The sequence below is a fragment of the Macaca thibetana genome, chromosome 15, assembly GCF_024542745.1.
Source record: "Macaca thibetana thibetana isolate TM-01 chromosome 15, ASM2454274v1, whole genome shotgun sequence".
Classification (NCBI taxonomy): Eukaryota; Metazoa; Chordata; class Mammalia; order Primates; family Cercopithecidae; genus Macaca; species Macaca thibetana.
Window position 1 is genome coordinate 5,707,080 of NC_065592.1, and position 22,072 is coordinate 5,729,151.

At 45.1% G+C, this 22,072-nt stretch overlaps 2 protein-coding genes across 8 annotated transcripts in view; one reads left to right on the plus strand and one right to left on the minus strand.

The window, feature by feature from the left end:
- GTF3C5 (general transcription factor IIIC subunit 5) overlaps positions 1 to 22,072 on the minus strand; it is an 870,547-nt gene that overhangs the window by 428,240 nt on the left and 420,235 nt on the right. The window lies entirely within an intron of this gene.
- Positions 1 to 22,072, plus strand: part of DDX31 (DEAD-box helicase 31) — a 136,556-nt gene that overhangs the window by 29,792 nt on the left and 84,692 nt on the right. For all 7 annotated transcript variants that reach the window (XM_050759875.1, XM_050759876.1, XM_050759879.1 and 4 more), the window contains 3 exons: positions 9,675 to 9,725; positions 11,365 to 11,504; positions 16,036 to 16,117. In XM_050759875.1, coding sequence (XP_050615832.1) covers positions 9,675 to 9,725; positions 11,365 to 11,504; positions 16,036 to 16,117 — 273 coding nt within the window. The remainder of the gene's footprint in view (positions 1 to 9,674; positions 9,726 to 11,364; positions 11,505 to 16,035; positions 16,118 to 22,072) is intronic.

Consider the following 22,072-nt stretch of genomic DNA (forward strand, 5'->3'; position numbering starts at 1 on the left):
TCTCATGTGTGCGAGGCAAACAGTGGCTCTGCTGACACTCATTCAGGCCTGAGAGCTGTCACCATGGAATGCTTGCCTCCTGAGGAGATCTGTGTCTGACCAAGTCCTTCCCTTTATGAGGCCCATCCACGAGTCACATGTTCAAGCTTGTTCTAAAGCCAGCTTTATGCATGGCCTATAGTGAAGATAAATTCTAAATAATCTACTTAAAGAAATTTGTTGGGCCAGGTGCGGTGATTCACGCCTACAAGCCCACCACTTTGGGAGGCCGAGGTGGGAGGATCGCTTGAGCCCAGGAGTTCACGACCAGCCTGAGCAACAATATAGCAAGACCCCGTCTCTACAAAAAAAGTTAAGGACTAAAAATTAGCCAGGCATGGTGGCACATGCCCGTAGTTCCAGCTACTCAGGAGGCTGAGGCGGGAGGATCACTTGAGCCTAGAAGGTCGAGGCTACAGTGAGCTGTGATTGCACCACTGCATTCCAGCCTGAGCAACAGAGTGAGACCTTGTCTCAAAAGAAAAACTTGTCAACAGTCCTTATTATATCTAACAATACTTTGTGGAACCTGACCCCTATTTGTCTCTTTTCACCCTACTCCCCCTTGTTCCCTACCCTTTAGCCAAACAGCCCCCTCTTTCAGTCCTCGAATGTATCATCTGGCTTTTTCTGGCCTTGGAGCCTTGGTTCATGCTAGTCCCTCTGCCTGGAACACTACCATGATTTTGACTAAACCATCCTTAGGTGTCCCCTTAAATTTTATGTCTTCAGAGAAATGAAACTCAGGAGCCCCCTGTTCTTCCCCACGAGGCCATCCCAGTGCACCCTTCATTTCTTCGCCGTAATGCTTATCCCGCCTGGTCTAGGTACCTTCCCAGCCAGTCGTAAGCATCGTGAAGACAAGGACTGTGATTTGTTTGCATTTCTATCCCAGTGTCTAGCACAGAGCAGGCACGCAGTAGGTGCTTGGTTTTGTAGATTGAATTGGGGGCAATAGATGGGGCCCAAGAAACTCGATGTTGAGGGCTACCAGTGTGTGTGTTTTTCTAAAGACAGACATTAATAGACTTGCTCACTGGGAATGGGTTTTTCATTCCTCTGGTGTTACCTGAGAAGTGAATGTTCTGGACTGTCAAAATAGAAAGCAGTAGGAACCTTTGGGGTGGAGTTCAGGTTATGATAGGAACAATATTTTATCTTTGACCCATAACGTGCTGGATTTATCCCTAGGAAATTGTTGAGTCTCCCAGTATGCAAACGCTTTACAGACACGGGTGAGCTGTAAGCCTTAAAGAAAACTCCAGGTATCTGAAGTTCCGCTGTTTGTATTTTTAGTAGCTCTGCATGGAAGAGAAGATTATTCTTTCTGAAATAGTTAATATAATTCTTGGTGAGGTCAAAAGCATACGATCACTTTCCTTGTTCTGTCTATCTGATGATACCTGCAGGCACATGGTATCAGCTAGACAAAGAATGCCATTGTCTTGGCAAAGCACAGTACCTCCCAGCCCTCTGCGCCCTGCCAGTCCCGGGTGCCACATGTAAAGAAAACTCCCTCGCCCACAGCCTGATTTGTCTAAAGCCCTCAGTCTTTGTTCATTTTCTAGTCCAGGTCACTTCAGTTTGCTGATCTTTTGGGAGCTCTCTTTGCTGTGTAGTGAAGATGACTGGAGAAGAGCTGCGTGGGGTTCCTTTCTCTCGGTTGCTGGGCCAGAGCAGGAGCGCAGGTTCCCAGTCATGGGAAGTCCTTCGCTTCTCTTGGTGTTCCTGCCCCTTCTGCCATGCTTGTTTGCTCTAGCTGATGCTTCTGGCATATGAGAGCTTTGGGGCGAGTGGGACGCACACGCTGTAATAGATCATGCCTGGGCCGGGGGAGATGCTGCCACTCTGCATCCTTTTAAGCAGCCTGTTGCTTGCCAGGCTATCTGAACGCTCTCCAGGAGCCTCCTTGGTGTTAATGAGGAACGAGGGCCACTTCAGGACGAGACAGATGGAGAACTGGCTTCTTTTGATAAAGAGGAATCGTGTTGTTAATCGTTACGTGGGGATTTTCCCCCCTTTATACTGTGCCTTTTGCCATTTTAATTTATCATCCCGAGATCCTTTTAACAAGGCCAAAATGAATGTCTTTATGAAAATTTGGAAATAGTGATGTGCCCACACAAAAGTTCACAATTATGCTATTTCCTTTACTGTTACAAAGTCCCCCACCTCATTTTCCTTCCTGCTAGGAACTGTTAAGGGTGCATGTGTGTGTTTTATTTCATTTTAATTATAAACATCTCAAAAGCAGGGACCTTTTTAATTATCATGCAGCTCTCAAGCCCTGATACGTGGCTTGTGTACTGTGGCTGTTGAGTAAAGGTGTGACTATGGTAAGATGGAGTCTAGGCAAAGCTTAGTTGGGAGCAAAAGAAATCAGTTTGTGAAAGACGAGGAATCCTCACACATTCACAATGTAATTTTGTGTCTTCTGGGAAACTAGATCTAAGAAAAAGCCAAGGTAAGTAGGAAGTAGGGATGAGCAGAAACGAGGCATTGGAAGTTCAAAGCCCACTTTCCCAAGTGGAATTAAGCAACCAAAGGGATCAGATATCAGACACTGGATTATGTGTAAAGTGTTATTTCCTCCTGCTTATAGTGAAGAGCTCACCCTAAGCCAGAGGAAAGGAACCTGGTTTTTAATACCATCATTATGCTGATGAGTTGATAAACAGAAGTACCACTGACTGGCCGGAAAATGGAGTTTCCGAGCCACCTGATTTTCAGGCTGGTACTAGGTTTTCTGTTGGTCTCCTGGTGGCTCTCCTTGGTTGTCCCTGGATGGAGTGCAGTCACCTTTTTCCCAGAAAGAAGCTACCCGCAGCCCCTGCTGGGTGCCGACTGTCCCTCGGCGTCCTCCTTGGCTGTCCAGCGCACGCATTTCTTTTTCGGAAGATGCACCTAGATCACCTGTGCTGCTTTCCTCCACCTTCTCAGTATTTTTTTCCGCTTGAAGCATACTGTTCTGTCTGTGCAGTTCTTAATTTCCTCTCCTCCTGGGAAATTTCTACCATGCCAGGAGGCTAGGAGACAAAGGAGATAAGGCTGTGAGAGTCACAGAATGTCAGTTCTGTGCCCCAAATAAATGTAGACTTTCGTGCTTTTCTCTGGGGTATGCTTTTTAGGTGAAGTTTATCTTTTTCATTTTATTTTGTTTGTGTTAACGGAAAGATCATTTGGAGATTGTTTGCTGTTTACTCAGTTACGCTAACTCATGTTGCCAGTTTTTTGGCGGCTCCAGCCAAGATCTCTCGCCTCTGACAGCTTCTGCACTCTCTCCTTCCTCCTCTGATTACGCAGCCCAATCTGTCACCCGGACAACGGGGGCCTGGACCCTGCTGATGGCTTTCCACACACGGCAATAATGACTTTTGGCAGGCCGGGAAGGCGTCAGAGGCGAGTGTGCTGCGTCCCTTCTCAGAGAGACGGCAGGCCCCCTCTCCCTGTTAGTAAAAGCACTTTGTGAGGTTCTTGGGTAAATAAATGAGTCATTTTAATCCAACTGACAGGCTGGCACCTGAGCAAGCTGCCTTCCATCTGTACTCCTAGGTCTCATGGAGGCAGCCAATTGTCAGGCCCAGGGCCTTCAAGGCCTCACCGTTGAGTGTCTTTCAGAACTGACTTTAGCAATTCTTTTGCCCTAATTAGCTTAAAGGAATAAAATGAAGCTACATCTAAGTCCTAAGAGCAGACAGAACAGAATCCTCTGCCGAGTCTTGGTGGGTCATGATCTCCTGTTGATCTGATGTAGCTGGCTGACTGTGCTCCAGGGAAATGGAGGCTCTGCTGCTTCCCTGCGACCTCTCCCAGGGTGGGGCGGGGGCAGAGAATGAGATATGATGGAGGAGGAGAGTACAGAGACATTGAAGTCACTTCTCTGCCTAATTGCCATCATACCAGTTCTTACTTCACCAGGGTAAGTGAGATTTATAGAATCTCAAGAATACCGAGATTTGTAGGTCTCAAGATATTTGTCACATACATGGTCTCATTTGATCTTAGCAACAACCTCATGATGTACATAGCATGGTTCTCCCAGCCATTTTCTAGGCGGGGCAGCTGAGGCTCAGCTTGCTGAACTGACCCACGCGGATTGGACAGCCCCTAAGTGGGACTGGAGCAAGCAGTCCAGTTCTCTCTTCCTAGACAAGGACTTGCCTTTCTTTCTCCTTATTCACTGTGGTAGCCTAAAGAAATGGCTGAGTTAAATCTGGGGGAGAGAAAACAAGGAGTATTGGGCAGCGGTTGGCCATCAGTGAGGTTCCCCCAACAACACGCATTAGTGGGAGACCGGAAGATTGTGTCTTAGCCTGTTGTCCAGAGCTAGGTCACCTAAGTAGGAAATAGAACCTTGAAGACACAATGACAGTCTGCCGGCGTCCTTCGTCACTCACTGTTGCAGTGTGTTTGGACTCACAGTGAGTTTCATGAACATCACACATTATTTTAGAGTCTTTAGAGTCTTAGTGTTTGCTGGTTGAATTTACTAAGCCAATGAGCGTTAAATTTTTTACAAGGCCTGTCTGTGAAGCTCGAGCAGCCCGTGCCTACATGTATCTCCCACTGCAGGGCACTTAAAGAAATCAGTTCTTCACAAGAGCTTTGCAGATGTAAGAACTCATCAGTGTTTCTAGAAACATAAACTGTAGTTGGTGTAGAAAGCCACTCCCGCTCCCCTTTAGATAGAGAACATCCTAAATTGTGTTTTCAAAGGCATCAGCTCTGCAGCATCAGCCTTCCGCTTCCAGAGCCTGTGGGAGCTGTCTGAAAACACTTTGTGGGTGGTTGACACACTTTTAGGACATTTAACTTCTGCTTACACACTTACAAATGCAGCCTAGCCAGCATTCAAAGGAAACCCGCAAATCTGAGGTACGAGTGAAGGCAGACAAATCCTGAGGTACCCTCAGTGGTCCTTCTAGGGGAGTGATGGTGGGGTGATATCTCCCCCAAGTCCTGCCTCTGACCCTGGGGGAAGCAGGAGTGTGGTTTTTTGTTTTTTTTTTTTGAGACAGAGTTTTGCTCTTGTTGCCCAGGGTAGCGTGCAATGGTGCAATCTTGGCTCATTGCACCCTCCACCTCCCGGGTTCAAGCAATTCTCCTGCCTCTGCCTCCGAAGTAGCTGGGACTACAGGCATGCACCACCATGCCTGGCTAATTTTGTATTTTTTGTAGAGATAGAGTTTCACCATGTTGGTCACACTGGTCTCGAACTCCTGACCTCAGGTGATTCACCTGCCTCAGCCTCCCAAAGTGCTGGGATTATAGGTGTGAGCCACTGCACCCACTGGGAGTGTGTTTCGTATAGTACTTCACATAGTATTATTGTTTTTCAAAAAACTATGTACAGGCCGGGCACGGTGGCTCACACCTGTAATCCCAGCACTATGGGAGGCTGAGGCGGGCGGATCATGAGGTCAGGAGATCGAGACCACTGCACTCCAGCCTGGGCAACAGAGAGAGACTCTGTCTCAAAAAAAAAAAGAAAGCTATGTACATATGAATCCTTTGTGATACCTAACAGTGGGTGAGGGGTGGGCTGTTTTTACAGAAGTATCCCAGAGCTGTGAAATGGAAGGAAGGAATGATAGACTTAAAGAGTCATCCAGGTAACAGTACAGACAAGGGCCATCAATAAATGCTAAAAGCCTTGGGTGAAAGGTTTTAGGAAACAGGACCATATTATTCACATGGTCTCAAAGTGTCACTCCCCAGTTACTCGTTACAAAGGAGAAAGTCACCTTCGCAACAGAGGGACCCATACAGGACAGACTGCCCCGGTGTGTTTCCCGACATGGAACCGTGGGAAGCACACACCACCCTGAGGTTGTTTCTGCCAGAAAGCCTAACCAGAACCTTACCATGAGGAAGCAGTTAGACAAATCCAGTTGTCTGATGTCCTCAGGAACATTTTGATGTTCTTAAAAAATGACAGACATCGAAAAACTAAGTAAGTCAATCAAAGGCAGGGGTATGGTTCCAAACAAAGGAAGTCTACAGAGACATAGCGGAGTGCGTGATCTACCATCTGATCCTAGTTTAGGAAAGAAAAACAACTGTAAAAGGCATATTAAGGCGTGGTGGCTCATGCCTGTAATCCCAACGCTTTGGGAGGCTGGGATGGGAGGATCGCTTAAGCCCAGGAGTTTAAGACCAGCCTGAGCAAAAAGAATCTAGATTAGCCGGGTGTGGTGGAACTTGTCGGTAGTCGTCCAGCTACTCAGGAGGTTGAGGCCAGAGCGTCACTTGAACCCAGGAGGTTGAGCCTGCAATGAGCAGTGGTTGTGCCACTGTACTCCAGCCTGGGCAATAGAATGAGACTCCATCTTTAAAAAAAAAAAAAAGACGGAGACTGGCTCTTCACCCAGGCTGGATACAGTTGGAGAAATTTGAATATGGACTGTTGATTAGAAAATGCTATTCAGTGTTAAATTTCTGAGGTGTGGTAATAGTGTTGTGGTTATGTAGATCAGTGTCCTTTTAGTTAGGAGGTGTGTGTTAAAGTATTTCGCGGTTATGGGCGCCTGTAGTCCCAGCTACTCGGGAGGCTGAGGCAGGAGAATGGTGTGAACCCGGGAGGCGAGCTTGCAGTGAGCCGAGACCGCGCCACTGCACTCCAGCCTGGGCGATATGGAGTTGATTAGAAAATGCTATTCAGTGTTAAAAAAAAAAAAAAAAAAAAAAAAAAAAGTCATGATGTTTGCAACCTACTTTCAGATGGTTCAGAAAAATGTGCTTGCATATGTGTATGTGTGTGGGGGCATGAGTAGATAGATAGAACACAGATGGGCCAAAGACTGGCGGTAGCAGAATCTAGGTGAAGGAGTTACATCTGTATCTCCTTAATCTAGGTTATACTAGTCTTTTAACTTTTCTGTAGGTTTAAATTTTTCTAAATAAAAATTGTAGGGCCGGGCGCGGTGGCTCAAGCCTGTAATCCCAGCACTTTGGGAGGCCGAGACGGGCAGATCACAAGGTCAGGAGATCCAGACCATCCTGGCTAATACGGTGAAACACCGTCTCTACTAAAAAAAAAATACAAAAAAAGTAGCCGGGCGTGGTGGTGGGCGCCTGTAGTCCCAGCTGCTCGGGAGGCTGAGGCAGGAGAATGGCGTAAACCTGGGAGGCGGAGCTTGCAGTGAGCTGAGATCCGGCCACTGCACTCCAGCCTGGGCGACAGAGTGAGACTCTGTCTCAAAAAATAAATAAATAAAAATTGTAGGGGAAATGGTAAGAATTCATTGTTAAAAGAAAGCCAAACACAGAGAAAAGTAAAAATCCCCCTAGATCCTTCCATCCAGAGATAACCACAGTTGGTGGTTTTGTGAGCTTCCATCAAGGTATTGGTTCTCCATCTGCCTATTTAATGTTTTTTGGGTGTTGTTACCCCTCCTTTATTTTTCTTTAACTTTTTTCTTGAAGAAACCAGATCATTTGTCTTTTAGAATACCCTACATTCAGGATTTGGCTAATTGTGTCCTCATGCTGTTCAACATGTTCCTCTTTCCCATACTTCCTGTAAACTAGTAGTTGGATCTAGAGACTTGATTAGATTTAGGTTCTAGTTTCAGGTTTTATTTTGTTTGGTGAGAATATGTCATAAGTGATACTCTGTATTTCCTATAGTGACAGCTGTTTATCATTTTAAATTATGCCAAGACACTTCCACGGTCTGAGTCAAAAGTATCAAGATTCATTAAAGAAAGTGTAGCTTCCGGGCCAGGCGAAGTGGCTCAGGCCTGTAATCCCAGCACTTTGGGAGGCTGAGGCGGGCGGATCACGAGGTCAGGAGATCGGGACCATCCTAGCTAATATGGTGAAACCCCGTCTCTACTAAAAATACAAAAAATTTGCCGGGTGTGATGGCAGGCACCTGTAGTCCCAGCTACTCGGGAGGCTGAGGCAGGAGAATGGCGTGAACCCGGGAGGCAGAGCTTGCAGTGAGCCGAGACCGTACCACTGCACTCCAGCCTGGGCAACACAGCGAGACTCCATCTCAACAAAAAAAAAAAAAGAAAAAAGAAAAAGTGTAGCTTCCATCTTTATCCTATCCTTCCTCTTTTCTTCCTCCCCTAGTGGTGATGATTTTTTTGAGCTTTGGGGATTCTTCCCACCATTATTTCCTACTGAAATATGAGCAAATATGTTTGTATTTTCCCAACTTCTTACACAAGCATACTAGACATTCTCAAAATATATCCTAGAGTCTCCATATCCGTATATAGAAATCTTTGTTCTTTTCATAGCTGTATAGTACTCTGTTACATGGGATATTGCTGTATTTTATCGAACCTGTCTTCTGCTGGTCGACAGTGTTTTTCTAGATCTATAATCATATATGGTGCTGAAATCAATGGCCTCATGCCCATATCATTTTGTATTTTTGTCAGTGTATCTTTTTTTGGATGGACTTCTAGAAGTGATACTGCTCTGGGTCAAGAGCGAATGCACATGTAATTTTGCTAGATACTGCCAAATTCCCTGCCATAGGGATTCCCACCAGCAGCATATGAGGGACAAAGGATCATTTTTGATGGTGGAATGCAGTATAATATAATATGGCCTTGAAAAAGCAAAGCAGACCTGGATTCGAGGATTATTTCCACTTCCCAGCTGTGTGTCCCCAAACAAACTACTTAATCTCTCTTAACTTTGGTTTTCTCATCTGTCAGATGGGGGTAATAGTTGTTTTGAGGATTAGTCAAGGCAACGCAGGTAAAGATCTCAACGCAGTGTGTGTGGTGGATAGTAAGTGTTCAGTAAATGTTGACTGGGACACTCTCATTATGACTGTTATTCTTGAAGAACGAATCCTGAGTGCAAATGTTAGCTAAAGTCAGGGAAATTCCCACTTTCCAGTCTGCTGGAATGGTGAGAGCCTAGAGAGAGTAGAGAATTTTTGCTCTTTGGGTGGTGACTAGTTGAAAAGATACATAAAATTAAAAAATAAATCTCCATTGCTTTTATAGTTTTTCAGCTCTCTAGCTAAGTCTTTGAAGTGATTAATGGGTTTGGCCTGTATTCTAATCCAGCCATCAGAAGAGATGGAGGATTGCTGGATCCTTGCTGCTCTCTGAGGCCAGAAAGCAAAATCCTCAGTAACTACTTTGCACTTCACTCCCACAGCGAATGCCTTGAGGGGAGATGTTCGAGAGCACACCTCAAGGCCAGCTTGTTGTTCGGCGTTGCTCGTGGTTGTGGCGGGGGGATGATGATCCATGAATGTGTTCATCATCAAGTGGTTTTTCAAATAAAATGTGTGTTCAGAGTTCTTTACATTACGCAACTGGTCATTACTGTTTAAGTTCCTAGACTAACCTGTCGATTCTTTTAGCAAAGGGTGTTGTGACTCCCTCATCAATGGATTCTGTAGAATTTGCCCCGAAATCAGAATTTTTAACCACAAGAGGACTGCAGTGGGTCCCCGAGCCCCCTGAAGTTTTATGCAGGACTCTGTGTGTGTGTGTGTGTGTGTGTGTGTGTGTGTGTACTGGGCATACACATGTATGCCCGAATGTGTGTGCACTGTGGGTGGGTGAACTCTCAGAGTTTGTGTTAAATTATCAGACATATCCAGGACCCCAGAAAGATTCAGAAACTCAGTGTTAAACCATATTCTTTTCTTTTTAAAGGATGTTGCAGCTCGGGGCTTAGATCTCCCTCAAGTCATGTGGATTGTTCAGGTAATTTTTTAGTTGTTAAGGTGTAAGCTTGAGGCAGGAATATATGATCATGAGTAGATGCATTGGCTTTAAGTAGAATAATTATTATTATCCTCTTGGGTGTTGCCCTGGTAACCAGGCAGCAAACCAGCCTTATCTGTACAATTCCCCTGACATCTTTCCTTAACCCAGCCCACCTCACCGCTGCAGCAAAACAGCCAGAATGTGCGTTCACGAGAGGGAGGTGGCAGGCTCTCCTGCTTCTAAACTAATTCATGTCACAAACCAAAACTTCAGCAATCTGAAAACAACAGGAATTACCTCAGCCCCTGGGAGGCTTCATTGTGTCCAGAAGGAGATGGCTCAGCTGTCCTGAGAGCCGTGTCCATGTACATTGACCTGCAGGGAGCAATTAAGTTCCTGACAGCATCTTACACATACCTCTAGCCTTAGACGCTTTGCCAGAGGGTACAGGTGTTAGCACTAGAGTCTGGTGGTTTTAGTTTTGTTTTTTCTTTTCATTAGTCTACAGAATGGTATTTTTAAGCCCTTCTGTGTGGGGGCTGGGGGACATGTGCCCTGTTGACGTGAGTCATGGTTTATTCACATTTTAGTGGGATCGCGTGCTTGTCACTGGCCAGGATGTCTGATCTGCTCCCTGCAGATGATCACTTTAGAACTGGAGGCATTGTGTCTTCTTTCCTGCTGGCCACAGAGTGAACTGAAGATAAGGCAATGATGATTTTAATGTACGGGAGGCCAGACATACAGAATTGATCATTTAGAGCTTATGTTATGAATATTGATTCATTTCATATGCTTAGCCTCCCATACATTATATTCATCTTGACCCTCATCTTTTTGATTTGTGTAGCATCAAAGGGAAAAAAAAGGAAGAACGAGTGGATGGTCAGTTAGCTTTAATGATGGCAAAGTTATTGCCAAAGAAAACATAAAATGCTGTGCATTATCCATCGTAATGAGTGATAGAGTCTGCTCTTTTCTCTGAGTTGGCAGTGCTCTCCATGCAAGCACAAGCAATGTCCTGCCTGCAGGGAACCTGCCCCTCACCTGCCCACATTCTGTAGAATGGCCTTCATTCTAAAGGACTGAATGGGGCTGCTACAGGCTGGTGGGGACCGGCTCCTGGGGCCTGCTCCTGGTGGCCTGGCAGCAGAGGTAGACTCTGCCCACAGAGCAGGGAGCCCCTTCGTCCTTATGCCCTCCAGTGTCCTCTGGACACCTCACCCTATGGCCTTGTCTTCCAAGGAAGTAGGCCAAGGTCATGTGATCATCCTGGAGAAATGTACCCCCACCTGCCTACATTTTCACCTCATCCAGTCACCACAGTGAAAAGATGCAAATCAGAAAATGAAGAGACCTGTGGAGAAGTAAAATTAAAAAGGAGATATCGGGATGAGAAGACGTCTCATTTATCGGAAACTTGGCCACTGTTCACATTTGCGTGTCAGAGCCTTGTTATTTCCAATGAAGCCAGGAGTTTCAGGGTTGAGTGACTTCTCCTTATGATTGTGTTAGGGTAACCATAGCACCAGGATTTAATTCTTGGGATACCTGGAGGCAGGTGAGGGGTATTGCACTTCCAATTAATGGCAGTCCCTTGATCTATGAATGCCTTCATTTTTGTTACCCTTTTTAGTACAACGCGCCATCTTCACCTGCAGAATACATCCACCGGATTGGAAGAACCGCCCGGATTGGCTGCCATGGGAGCAGCCTGCTCATTTTGGCTCCTTCGGAGGCAGAATATGTCAACTCGTTGGCTTCTCACAAAATCAAGTGAGTCAGAAACCTGAATGGGGTTTCGGCTGATCTCACCTAATTAACTTTCGGTCGCTTTTTACAGTGGATGGGCCTTGTAAGCTGACGAAGAGCCATTAACCCTTGTGATCCCTAAATGAGTCCCAGAATAGCCAGTGGCAAAAACTAAAACCCTTAATATCCTCAGCACATGACAGTTTTCATTGCATTGCCAGACTAAGTCATAGGGCGATCTGTTGTACTTGGTTTTCTTTTAGAGAGCTGTGTTTTGTTTCTCCTGCTGTAAAGATAAGTATGCACCATCTTCACAGCTTCTGAAAGGCCTTTTATTCACAACTTTTATTTCTTGCAATTAATGGTTTGTATCTTCAAAGTTGATTTGTCTTTTAAAGAAATAATGCTTTTTACTTACCACACAATTTCCCTCCCCCAGGAAGATAAACCCAGGGGAAATGATTTTGAGGCTGTTGAAATCCATACTACACTCACAGCCAGGACGTTCAGCCGCCATCCTGTGTGTCACAGTTCAGCACCTCACACCCCTGCTTTAGTAAAGCCCTGGATTCCAGACCTGGCGTGCCGTGAGCACGCAGCTCAGCTCTGCTGTAAATGGGATAGTCTTACTTCCTTTTCCTTGCCCAGCCCTGTGTTTTATGTAAAACATCAGATAGAACTGCAACACTGTTTTCTCCCCTAAAGTACAGTGCTAGAACAAAGCACTGCATTCGACATTGGAATGGAAACATCCTAGCAGGCAGCCTGGAGGCCTGTTAAGGGTGCAGCCCACTCAGTCTCAGGAGCTGTGTGTGGCTGTCCCCACCATACCTGCCCCATCTCCCACCAGCAGAACTCCACCTCTCATGCTAGTAAGGCTTTTCAAAACTCTCTCAAGGTTGTTCGTGTGAACACTTACGGACTGAGGCTCATTCAGAAAATGTGTCGTGTGTCCTGCAGTGTTGAGGGAGGAAGGAAACTACTCCTGGTTGTAATGTCAGGGGGGCCAAAATATAGTTCGGGTTTTCCTTTCTTCAGTGTGTTCCTTATCTTAACACAGTCTGTCAGTTGAAAGAGTGGTTTTTATTTGTTAAGGAAGATATGCATATTGTATCTTATTAGTGAAAGAAATCTCATACAGATCAGTCACTTTTCACCCAGCACCGCTTCTCCTGCTGAGTTCTGAGCTCCCTCAGCTGGAGGCTGGCTGGCCTCTCTTTGCGGCCCTTTCAGCATGGAGGCTGACACCCACCAGGCGGGTGTACCAGGAACCCTGGGGAAGGTGAAATGCAAGCCCGCTGGCGCAGCTGGTTTCCTTTTCCTCCCTGACCCTGTTCTCACAGGCTGGGAGCCCGTCACAGTGCTGCTGGTGGCTGCGTTTCCTGTCATAGGAATTTGTGTACCTGCAGAAAGCATCTTCAGAATTTTGTGTTGTGGCCCCACAATAGAAAATGTAGTCACCACACCGTAACAGCCTGTCAGTCGCTCCACACTTCTTTTCCTCTTCCTTCCATTCTAGAGCTACAAATTCCATTCTCCCGTTCCTTGCTGGCTGCAGCTCTCTGGATGTTCCCCCAAGCTCGTTCACTTTAACATGACCTCTTCCTAAGAAAAATGAGTGACAGCAATTACAGAGTCCAATGATAATTGTCTAATGCTAGAGTTAACCGCAGACATGCCTCTCTCTGTTCTCTTTATTTTTCTCTAATAACACGTTCAAGTAGATTGCTATGAAGGGCTCAAATATAAAGCTAAAATTGAGAAGGGAAAACAGTGATTAGCAGAGGCATGAAGTATTAGGGAGTCAGGTATATTTTAAAGACATAGCAAATACCGTCATCTGCTGTGATGATCTTGTCTGGAAAAAATAGTGTGCCCTCATTTACATGACTCCCTTTTTTATCCCACGTTAGAAGGAAGACAACTCAGTGACAAACGCCACCTCTTCCGGAAGGAGGAAGTGTAGGCCTTTTGGGAAGGGACTCTGCAGGGTGGTGGAAGAGCATTTGCGTGAGGAGGGAGGGTCCTTGCGTGAGCCCCACTTCACTGGTGTCTGCCCAGAAAACTCACTTGTGAGGGGCCTGGGCCTGGACCGCTGCCTGCCTCGTGGGCGCGCTATAATCAACTTAAACAGACCTCAGAATCTGGGTTACTACGTTGCAGTCATGCATTGTTCTTCCCAATTTCTGTTTGAGGAAAGGCTCTACATTGGCTCTATCTACACATGAGCTGTTTCTTTGACTTAATGAAAAAAAAAAAAAAAAAAAAAAAACCCTATTAACCAGTTGCAAAGTGTGCAGTGGGAAGAAGCAGACTTGAACATTTTTAGAACCCAAAAGGTCCACTCCTAAATATTTTTTGAGGAGGAGGAAGCACGTGCATGTTTCGTGCCTGAGAACATGAGAGCCAGGCAGAGGGGCGCTGGGAGGGCTGAGGCATCACAGGGCAGATTGGAGAAGGCAGGCCGAGGCTCTCGGCAGCAAGGGCCAGCACGACAAATGGCCACCCGCCTTCCTAGACCGAGCGCTGCGGTGCTTGCCCTGGCAGTTGAATGGAGCAGCCAGGACAAGAGGCAGGTTCCTGGGCCATTGCCACCTCTGTCTAGATGCTCAGAACTTTGCTTCTGCGTTCTTTTGACTTCTCTGTATTTGTCAACTTCTTAACTTTTTTCTGCCTCCCCTTTAAATGTGTTTCTAATGAAAATCATCATTGGTTTATTAAAATGTAAATGCTTCATCAAAACGTGTATTTCTTAGATCAGGCATAAGACAGTTCCCTGAATTTATTTATTTATCCATCTCGTTTCCTACTAAGGTGGGGTGATTCAGATCTGTTGATGGACCCATAAATAATCATAGTAGATTTGCTTTGTTCCTCAGAAGCAGCAATTTCTTAGGAAGAAGAAGGCCCTTTGAAACTGTAAATCACTTCAGTTCCCTCTCAGCTCCCGTGTGCTTGGGGTGTGTGGTCCCCTGACATCGCCAGGTGGACACGCAGCATATGAGCCGCGCTCCGGCTGGAATATCAGCACATGCATTTGAGAACGCTGCCTTTCTGTGGCTATTTAGCTTTTTATATTCCTGAATGCAAGTGGCACGATTCTTTTTTCTTTCTGCTTCAAGATTTGACCCCAAGTTCTTGCGTTTCTTTTACTTTTGTGTTTTTCCTCTTTTTTTCTCAAGAAAAAAGTGATGAATAGAAGCAAATCAGATAGACCAAGAAAAAGATGGGACTGGGCTATGTTTTCACCTTTCTTCAGGGTTCCAGGCACAAATGAGAGGGGAGTTCAATAGCCATGCATTCCTGTCTCCTATGAAAAGTAGATTTCCCGTGAAGTCAGGGCACTCTCCCTCCGACTCCTGCCCTTTCAGAGCATGCTCTGCCTCCTCTGGTTGACTCTTGCTGCTGTAAAAAGGCTTCACTCATCCATAGGGCTGTGAGTTGGCAGCAGAGAGAGGATGCTGAGGGGTGAGGACTAGGGGTGTGCAGGGAGATGACACATTTCAGGTAAATCGCTGTCAGAGACGTGACATTTTCATTCATAGCCTTGTCAGAGTAACCTTTGGGTGAAAGGGGGAGAATTGTCTTCTCCCACCTAAGAGGTTGCCATTCATGTTTTAATTTGCTGTTACATTTTCAAAAAAAAAAAAAAAGGAACATACAACAAAATCATTTGTCTTTTTATGATCTGTTTCCCCCCTAGAACTCCTCCTTCTCTTTCTGTTTCTCTTTCTCCCTGGGAAGTATCTTAGCAGCAGCTCACGTTTCCTCCTTCATCTCTGACACGCAAGTCTCTCTCTGCTCCCTACATTCGAATGCTGTGGCCTTGCAGTCGATTGGATGAAGCGGAGGCTTTCCAGACTCCACCGCTAGGCAGGTGTGACTGTTCTGTTCTGGCTCCTGGTGGCTTCTGTTCCTGAGTGAAGCCCGAGTTCTTGTCTCAGTGCTTGGCACATGGCTCCGGGTTTGTCAGAGATCCTTGGGTCTTCACCCCTCAGTAATTAAGAGACAAGGGTAGTGAAGCTCCTTCAGGGTAGAAGAGGAAAGGGCAGTGCTGCTGTGGACAGGGCTTTGTGTCCTAATTACCCTCACAGGGGTGTTTACCCCACAGTGGAGGATGTTGGCCACCCTTCTCTTTCCCTTTTTTTTTTTTTCTCTCTCTCTCCAGTATAAACTAAAGAGATCAAAATGCTTTCTATTTCATCATCATCTGCTCAAGGCAAGGGAGTTGATCAGTTGAGTGGGCACACTTGTTTGGTATTCAAGATTTATTAAGAAATAATGATACAATCTCTATTAAGGAAATTCTAAATGTAGCCTCTTTTAAATTCATCAGGGAGGAAAGAAAGTGTCAGGAATATCATCCTGTCCCTTTAATATCATAGAGGTCCCCTTCTCAATTCCTAAGGGTTTAGGAAAATATTTCCTTTCCTAGGAAGGTGTCACTTCTACTTCATGTCTAATTAGCTCAAGAATAGGCCAGTTTTGTGCATCAAGGTCTTGGGTGTTTCTGAAAGAGCAAAAAGTTTACCTTGCTATGCCCTTCCTTTTACAGCGTTTCTGAGATGAAGATGGAAGATATTTTGTGTGTTCTGGCGAGAGATGATTGTTTTAAAGGGAAACGATGGGGAGCCCAGGTGAGTTTTGTTATTTATTGTGCTTGCTGCCAACAGACATGACTCACTTGGTTTGGGGTAGTAGAGGCTTTGTGTATGGGTTACTTCCTCTGTCAAGCAAAACATTTATTTTAAGAACCATGGACATTAGATGAGGCCAAATCTCGGTGTTTTTTTTTGTTTTGTTTTGTTTTTTGTTTTGTTTTTTCTCGTCTTTGCTTCTGGATGCGTTTGCCACTCTCATCTAGTGAGTGGGCTACGGTCCATTCTGGAAGCCTGCCAGACAGCAGCAGGCTCCCCAGAAAGGAGGTCCAGGCCAGAATGAGTCTGGAGGCAGCTCCACACGCTCAGCCCCGGTGGTCCCTGTCCAGATTCTCAGCAAGGACGGCTGCTTAGACCTGCCTATCCCAGACAGCGTGGAAGAAATAGGTATCTCTGTGTCTGCTTTCAGACGCACTTAGTTCATCCATTTTTTAATGTGTGTGTGCTATCCACAGAGGAAGAGTAAAGTTGAGATCATTAAGAAGAAAAATTTTTATTATCCATGCAGTTCCATATGGAGATTCTGAGCAGGTGCAGACAGCCCTGGACACCCTTTCCTGCTCCTTCTCTTAAGGCTGCACCCGACTAAACCATTATTCCCTCACCCAACCCCACACCCTTACCCAGTATTCCCATGTGTGGGTGCAGTGTTGCTATATGTAATTTTGTCTGTGAGATATTAATCACTTGAATATTTTACATTTGTTTTTGTGTGCCTGAGGATGGACTGGAAAATCAGGGCCAGATAGATCAAGCTTAAGAGTTTCTATCATGCTGTAGCATGTGCCTGTATTTGGATCATTATTCTCCCTGAGGAAATAATGGGAGGGACCCCGTTTCACTGACCCTGACTTAAGTTCTCTTGTTTTAGAGAGCATCTAAGGAAATGTATGTAATACCAGGAGAGGAAATAGCCATATAGCCTCTATTAGCAAAGTGTGTATTCTCAACCTAGGACTGTGCTACACTCTTTACATGCACGGTCCCATTTAATCTAGCAATCTGAGAAGGTAGTGATGGCCCCAACTTACAGATGAGGAAACTGAGACTTAGAGAGGTGAAGGAACTTTCACAGGTGCACACCAATATGCTTTAGTCATTCTGGGATTTGAAGTCTTAACTTCAAAGCACATATATTTAACCGTATACCGATATGCCTTTATTAGTATTAACTAAACCAAGATAATTGAACTGAATCGTTTTTTAAATAAGGAAATGTTAGTCATTTTTAGAGGTGACATTTTATCAACAGTTAGTACCATAGCAAAGATCCCTGTGAACAATAAAAGCTATTAAAACCTCCATTGGTCATCAGGTTACTTGAAGCAAGTCAGTATTTCATAGAAGACTCATAAGCCTCTGGACCACCCTTTCTTAATAGTTTGTTGTTAGGGGTGTTGACCTGTGGCCAGACAGATCTTCATTGGTCTTGGCACACTTCTGTTCTTTTCACACTATCATAAATTCTACTTAAGGGGCTTTTTGGGTTTCTTTTTTTCTTTTTTTTTTTCTTTTTTTTTTTGTGATGGAGTCTCGCTCTGTTGCCCATGCTGGAGTGCAATGGCGCAATCTCAGCTCACTGCAACCTCCGCCTCCCTGGTTCAAGTGATTCTTCTGCCTCAGCCTCCCGAGTAGCTGGGAATAGGCGCGCGCCACCGCACCCACCTAATTTTTTTGTATTTTTAGTAGAGATGGGGTTTCACCATGTTGGTCAGGCCGGTCTCAAACTCCTGACCTCGTGATTCGCCCTCCTCGGCCTCCCAAAGTACTGGGATTACAGGTGTGAGCCACCACGCCCAGCCTTTTGGTTTCTTTTTTAGTGTTCCCCCAGATACTTAATTATGGTTCCACGGCATCTCTATGGGATCAGCAGGGAGCAGATGGGGAGCTGATCGTGGAGGCAGTGTAGCAGAGTGGCTAAGAGCACGGCCTCAGGGTCACATTCCTCATCTGTCACCAGTGTGTGACCTTGGGCAGGGACTGGACCTTTCTAAGCCTCAGTTTCTTTCGAAGAGGCAGTGTAGCAGAGTGGCTAAGAGCACAGCCTCAGGGTCACGTTCCTCATCTGTCACCAGTGTGTGACTTTGGGCAAAGACTGGAGCTTTTTTTTGAGACGGAGTCTTGCTCTGTCCCCCAGGCTCGAGTACAGTGGCACGATCTTGGCTCACTGCAAGATCTGTGACCAGACACATCTTCATTGGTCTTGGCACACTTCTGTTCTTTTCACACTATCGTAAATTCTAGTTAAGGGGTTTTTTGGGTTTCTTTTTTTCTTTTTTGAGATGGAGTCTCGCTGTGTCGCCCATGCTGGAGTGCAATGGCGCAATCTCAGCTCACTACAACCTCCGCCTCCCGGGTTCAAGAGATTCTCCTGCCTTAGCCTCCCGAGTAGCTGGGAATACAGGCACGTGCCACCACGCCCACCTAATTCTTGTATTTTTAGTAAAGACGGGGTTTCACTATGTTGGCCAGATGGTCTCAATCTCTTGACCGTGTGATCCGCCCACCTCGGTCTCCCAAAGTTCTGGGATTACAGGCGTGAGCCACCGCACCTGGCCAGGACTAGACCTTTCTAAGCCTCAGTTTCTTCACATGTAAAGTTGAGATAAAATAGTGTTCTTCTAAGGACATCAGAGGATTGTGTGGGAAATAGTCCTGGAGTCCCAAGTATAAAGCATAGGACCAAAGGGCTTTTTTTTTTTTTTTTTTTGGAGATGGAGTCTCGCTGTGTCGCCCAGGCTGGGGTGCAGTGGCATGGTCTCAGCTTATTGCAACCTCCGCCTCCTGGATTCAAGCGATTCTCCTGCCTCAGCCTCCCAAGTAGCTGGATTACAGGCACACACCACCACGCCTGGCTAACTTTTGTATTTTTAGTAGAGATTGGGTTTCACCATGTTGGCCAGGCTGGCCTCAAACTCCTGACCTCAGGTGATCTGCCCATCTTGGCCTCCCAAAGTGCGGGGATTACAAGCATGAGCCACTGCACCCAGCCCAAAGGTCATTTTTTATTATTACTGTAACTATCATGATTATTTGTAGTCATACAAGTTAGTAGCAGATGTGGAATTAAAGCCCAGACTCAGGGACATGAATCCCAGTGCCCTTTTTTGCTGTATCATAATAAGTGGAACATTAGCATCTGCCAGCTCTCCAGAAATAAGAGCAAGTAGTACAATTACAAAATGAGATTGTAAGTTTGATCAAACGTAGTCTCAGGTATACTCTTTCTGGGCCTGGCGCTGGTGTCAGTCTTTATCCCCGAGCGCAGATCATTTCTCTCCAGGGAGTTGATCATTGCCTGTCTGCACAACGCAGGGAAGCTGTAGAAGGGCAGGAAGCCTCTCCTGAAATACACGTCCCCAAAGAAGGAGCGGAGCAGCTGCACCTCCCTCCACTCTTTCAGCAACAAGCTGCAGTCATTTCTTTTGGTAACATCTGCCCTTCTGTGGCCTTGCAGCATAAATTCTTCTCCTTAAGCCTTTTCCCTGGCTTGAGGCCAACCTCAAAGACTTCCTGAGACTTGAGGAGCGGTTCTAACTTCATGAGTAAGAACCAGGTCCCAGAGTCAGACAGATACGAGTTTGAGTTTGAATCCTTGCTTCCCAGCTGGTAGCTCTGCAATCTCAGGCAGATTATCTTCTCCCAGCCTCAGTCTTCCCATCTGTAAAACACACGATTGCTGTGAGGTTTAAATAAAACAAGGCATAAAGTGCCCTGTAGAGTTCCAGACCTCATAGATTCTTAGGTCTAGAAACTCTGTCTCGTGATCTCAGCCCCCCAGCTCCTTCCTTAACAGATAGTAGTGAATGCTTGGATATTTTTAAGGTTTGGTGATTTTTTTATTTTTTATTTTTATTTTTAGAAAAGCTGAGCAAGGTTGGGCTTTCATGATATAACTGATTAACTTAGAAAGCTAAATTAACCATCCTACATTCTAGGTGTCATGTTGGTAAAGACCTGGCTGACTGAGCCAAGTTTAACTTGAACTCAGAGGAAAAAGAAAAACTAAACTAAATTGACTGTGTTACTAATTATTGCACGGATCTACACAACCCGGGAGAGTATTTTATGTGTGATTCATGTCAGTAGTAAAAAGAATAAACTAGATGCTGGATACAACTTTTAATTCTGTTGTGCATAAGAAATACCGTGTGTCTTAATTGCTGTCCTCAATTTGAGCAGCCCTCTAGCATGCGAACTAATGCCAGGCATGTAAATGTGGGTTCAGTTGCTAGACCTTTCATTCAGATAGCCAGACACCTCATTACAGGGCCCCTCTCCTTCACCCAGCGCGATTGAAGCCCATGGTAAATGTCCCTTTGGCACATACATTTTTGGGCTTCTGCAAACAGAAAGAAAGCGAGTGAAGCATCTGTAAAATGTATATTTCATATTTAGGTATATAAAATATATATAGCTACGTCTGGGTGTGTGAATGTTCACCTGCCTACAAAGAGAATAAATTTGATCTTTCAACTTTACTGGGAAGCGCTCAGAAGGTTCTAGGGACCATGGGGGTAAAACTCAGCTTGGCAATAAAGTGATTAAAACAAAACCCTTCCATTTAGCTTAAAAATACCTTGGAAGTTGGCAATATCAAGATGCAGGCTTTCACAAAAACCTCCTACCTCTGCTACTACTTTTTATAATAAAAATAGTCCAGTCTATTTATCTTAGACTCCCATCTGTTGCTTCTTGATAGGTGTGAAATCTTCATCATCAAAGTATACACACACCCAACCATGTTTTTCCTACAAGCGTTTTTGTCTTATGAAATATACCCGTAAACTTATCCTAACAAAGGAGCCGTTGCTGGTGTTGCGAGATCTTAAAATAAGTTCAGAGCCCCCTGCTCAGCCTTTCTGATGGCCTGTCTTTTCCAAGATCAGTAGGATATTAGAGACAAAGGTGCGTTGTGTGCGCGGAAGGATGGTCGGAAATGTGTTTTCTAAACTACCCATGGTCCTCTAGTTGCAAGTTAGCTTCATTAACCAGGACTGACTGTGTGTCTTTGAGGGTGGGAGAGCCAGTCCTGCCAGGTATTCGTGTGCCCTCAGGGGTTTGACCCGCTCTCATTATAGGAGCATTTTACCTGTCTGGGGCTGAGATGGTGCTGCATAACTCTGCCCCACTCTGTCTTCAGTTTAAATTTAGATTGTCCTCCCCAGAAGACAACTGAAGAATCCCTCATTCATTCTCAAGAGGGGCAATTTTAAAATGAGGTATTTCTGGAAGCGGGGGTTAGGGAGGAGTAAGATATTTTTTCCTAAGTAACGTATATTGTTTTTTTCTGCCATTAACTTATTCTTATATTTCACTAAAACTGACCTTATCATTTCAAACCTGTGAACCTAGTTCTATCATGTTTTTTTCCCTACGTATTTCACTTGTATACACACTCACATTATATATATGTATGTAATTTTTTTTTTTTTTTTTTGGTTGGGAAGAAAAGATGCCTCATTTTGAAACCTAAAGGGGGGAATAAGAAAAACCCTTTGTAATATATTGCCATATTATCACTAAATCCCCTGACAGTTGTGACACAGAAGCAAGTCACCTGTCACTTAAGCTTGAGGTCTCTTTAATTTTCTCCTGGAATTCGCACCAGGCTGTCTTTAATTTGAGGCCTTTATTGGAATTCTGAAACCTCTCTGCCTCCCTGGCTCTCAGATCTATTCTGAGAGCTGTTACAGAATGTATACAATAACCAACAGAGGGATTCGGAGAGGGCTGGAGCTCTGTTTATTTAACACTCTAGAGGGATTTTTGTGCTTATTCGGTCCTGGCTGCCCGGCTTTCAATATCGCTTTGACAACCATTCTGCCCTTCTCATTAATTTTAAACAGTTAAAACACAAGAAAAAGAGGAAAAAGTTTTCATTATTAAAGTGCTTTACTTTTTAATAACAGAGGATTCTGTCCGCCAGGGGAA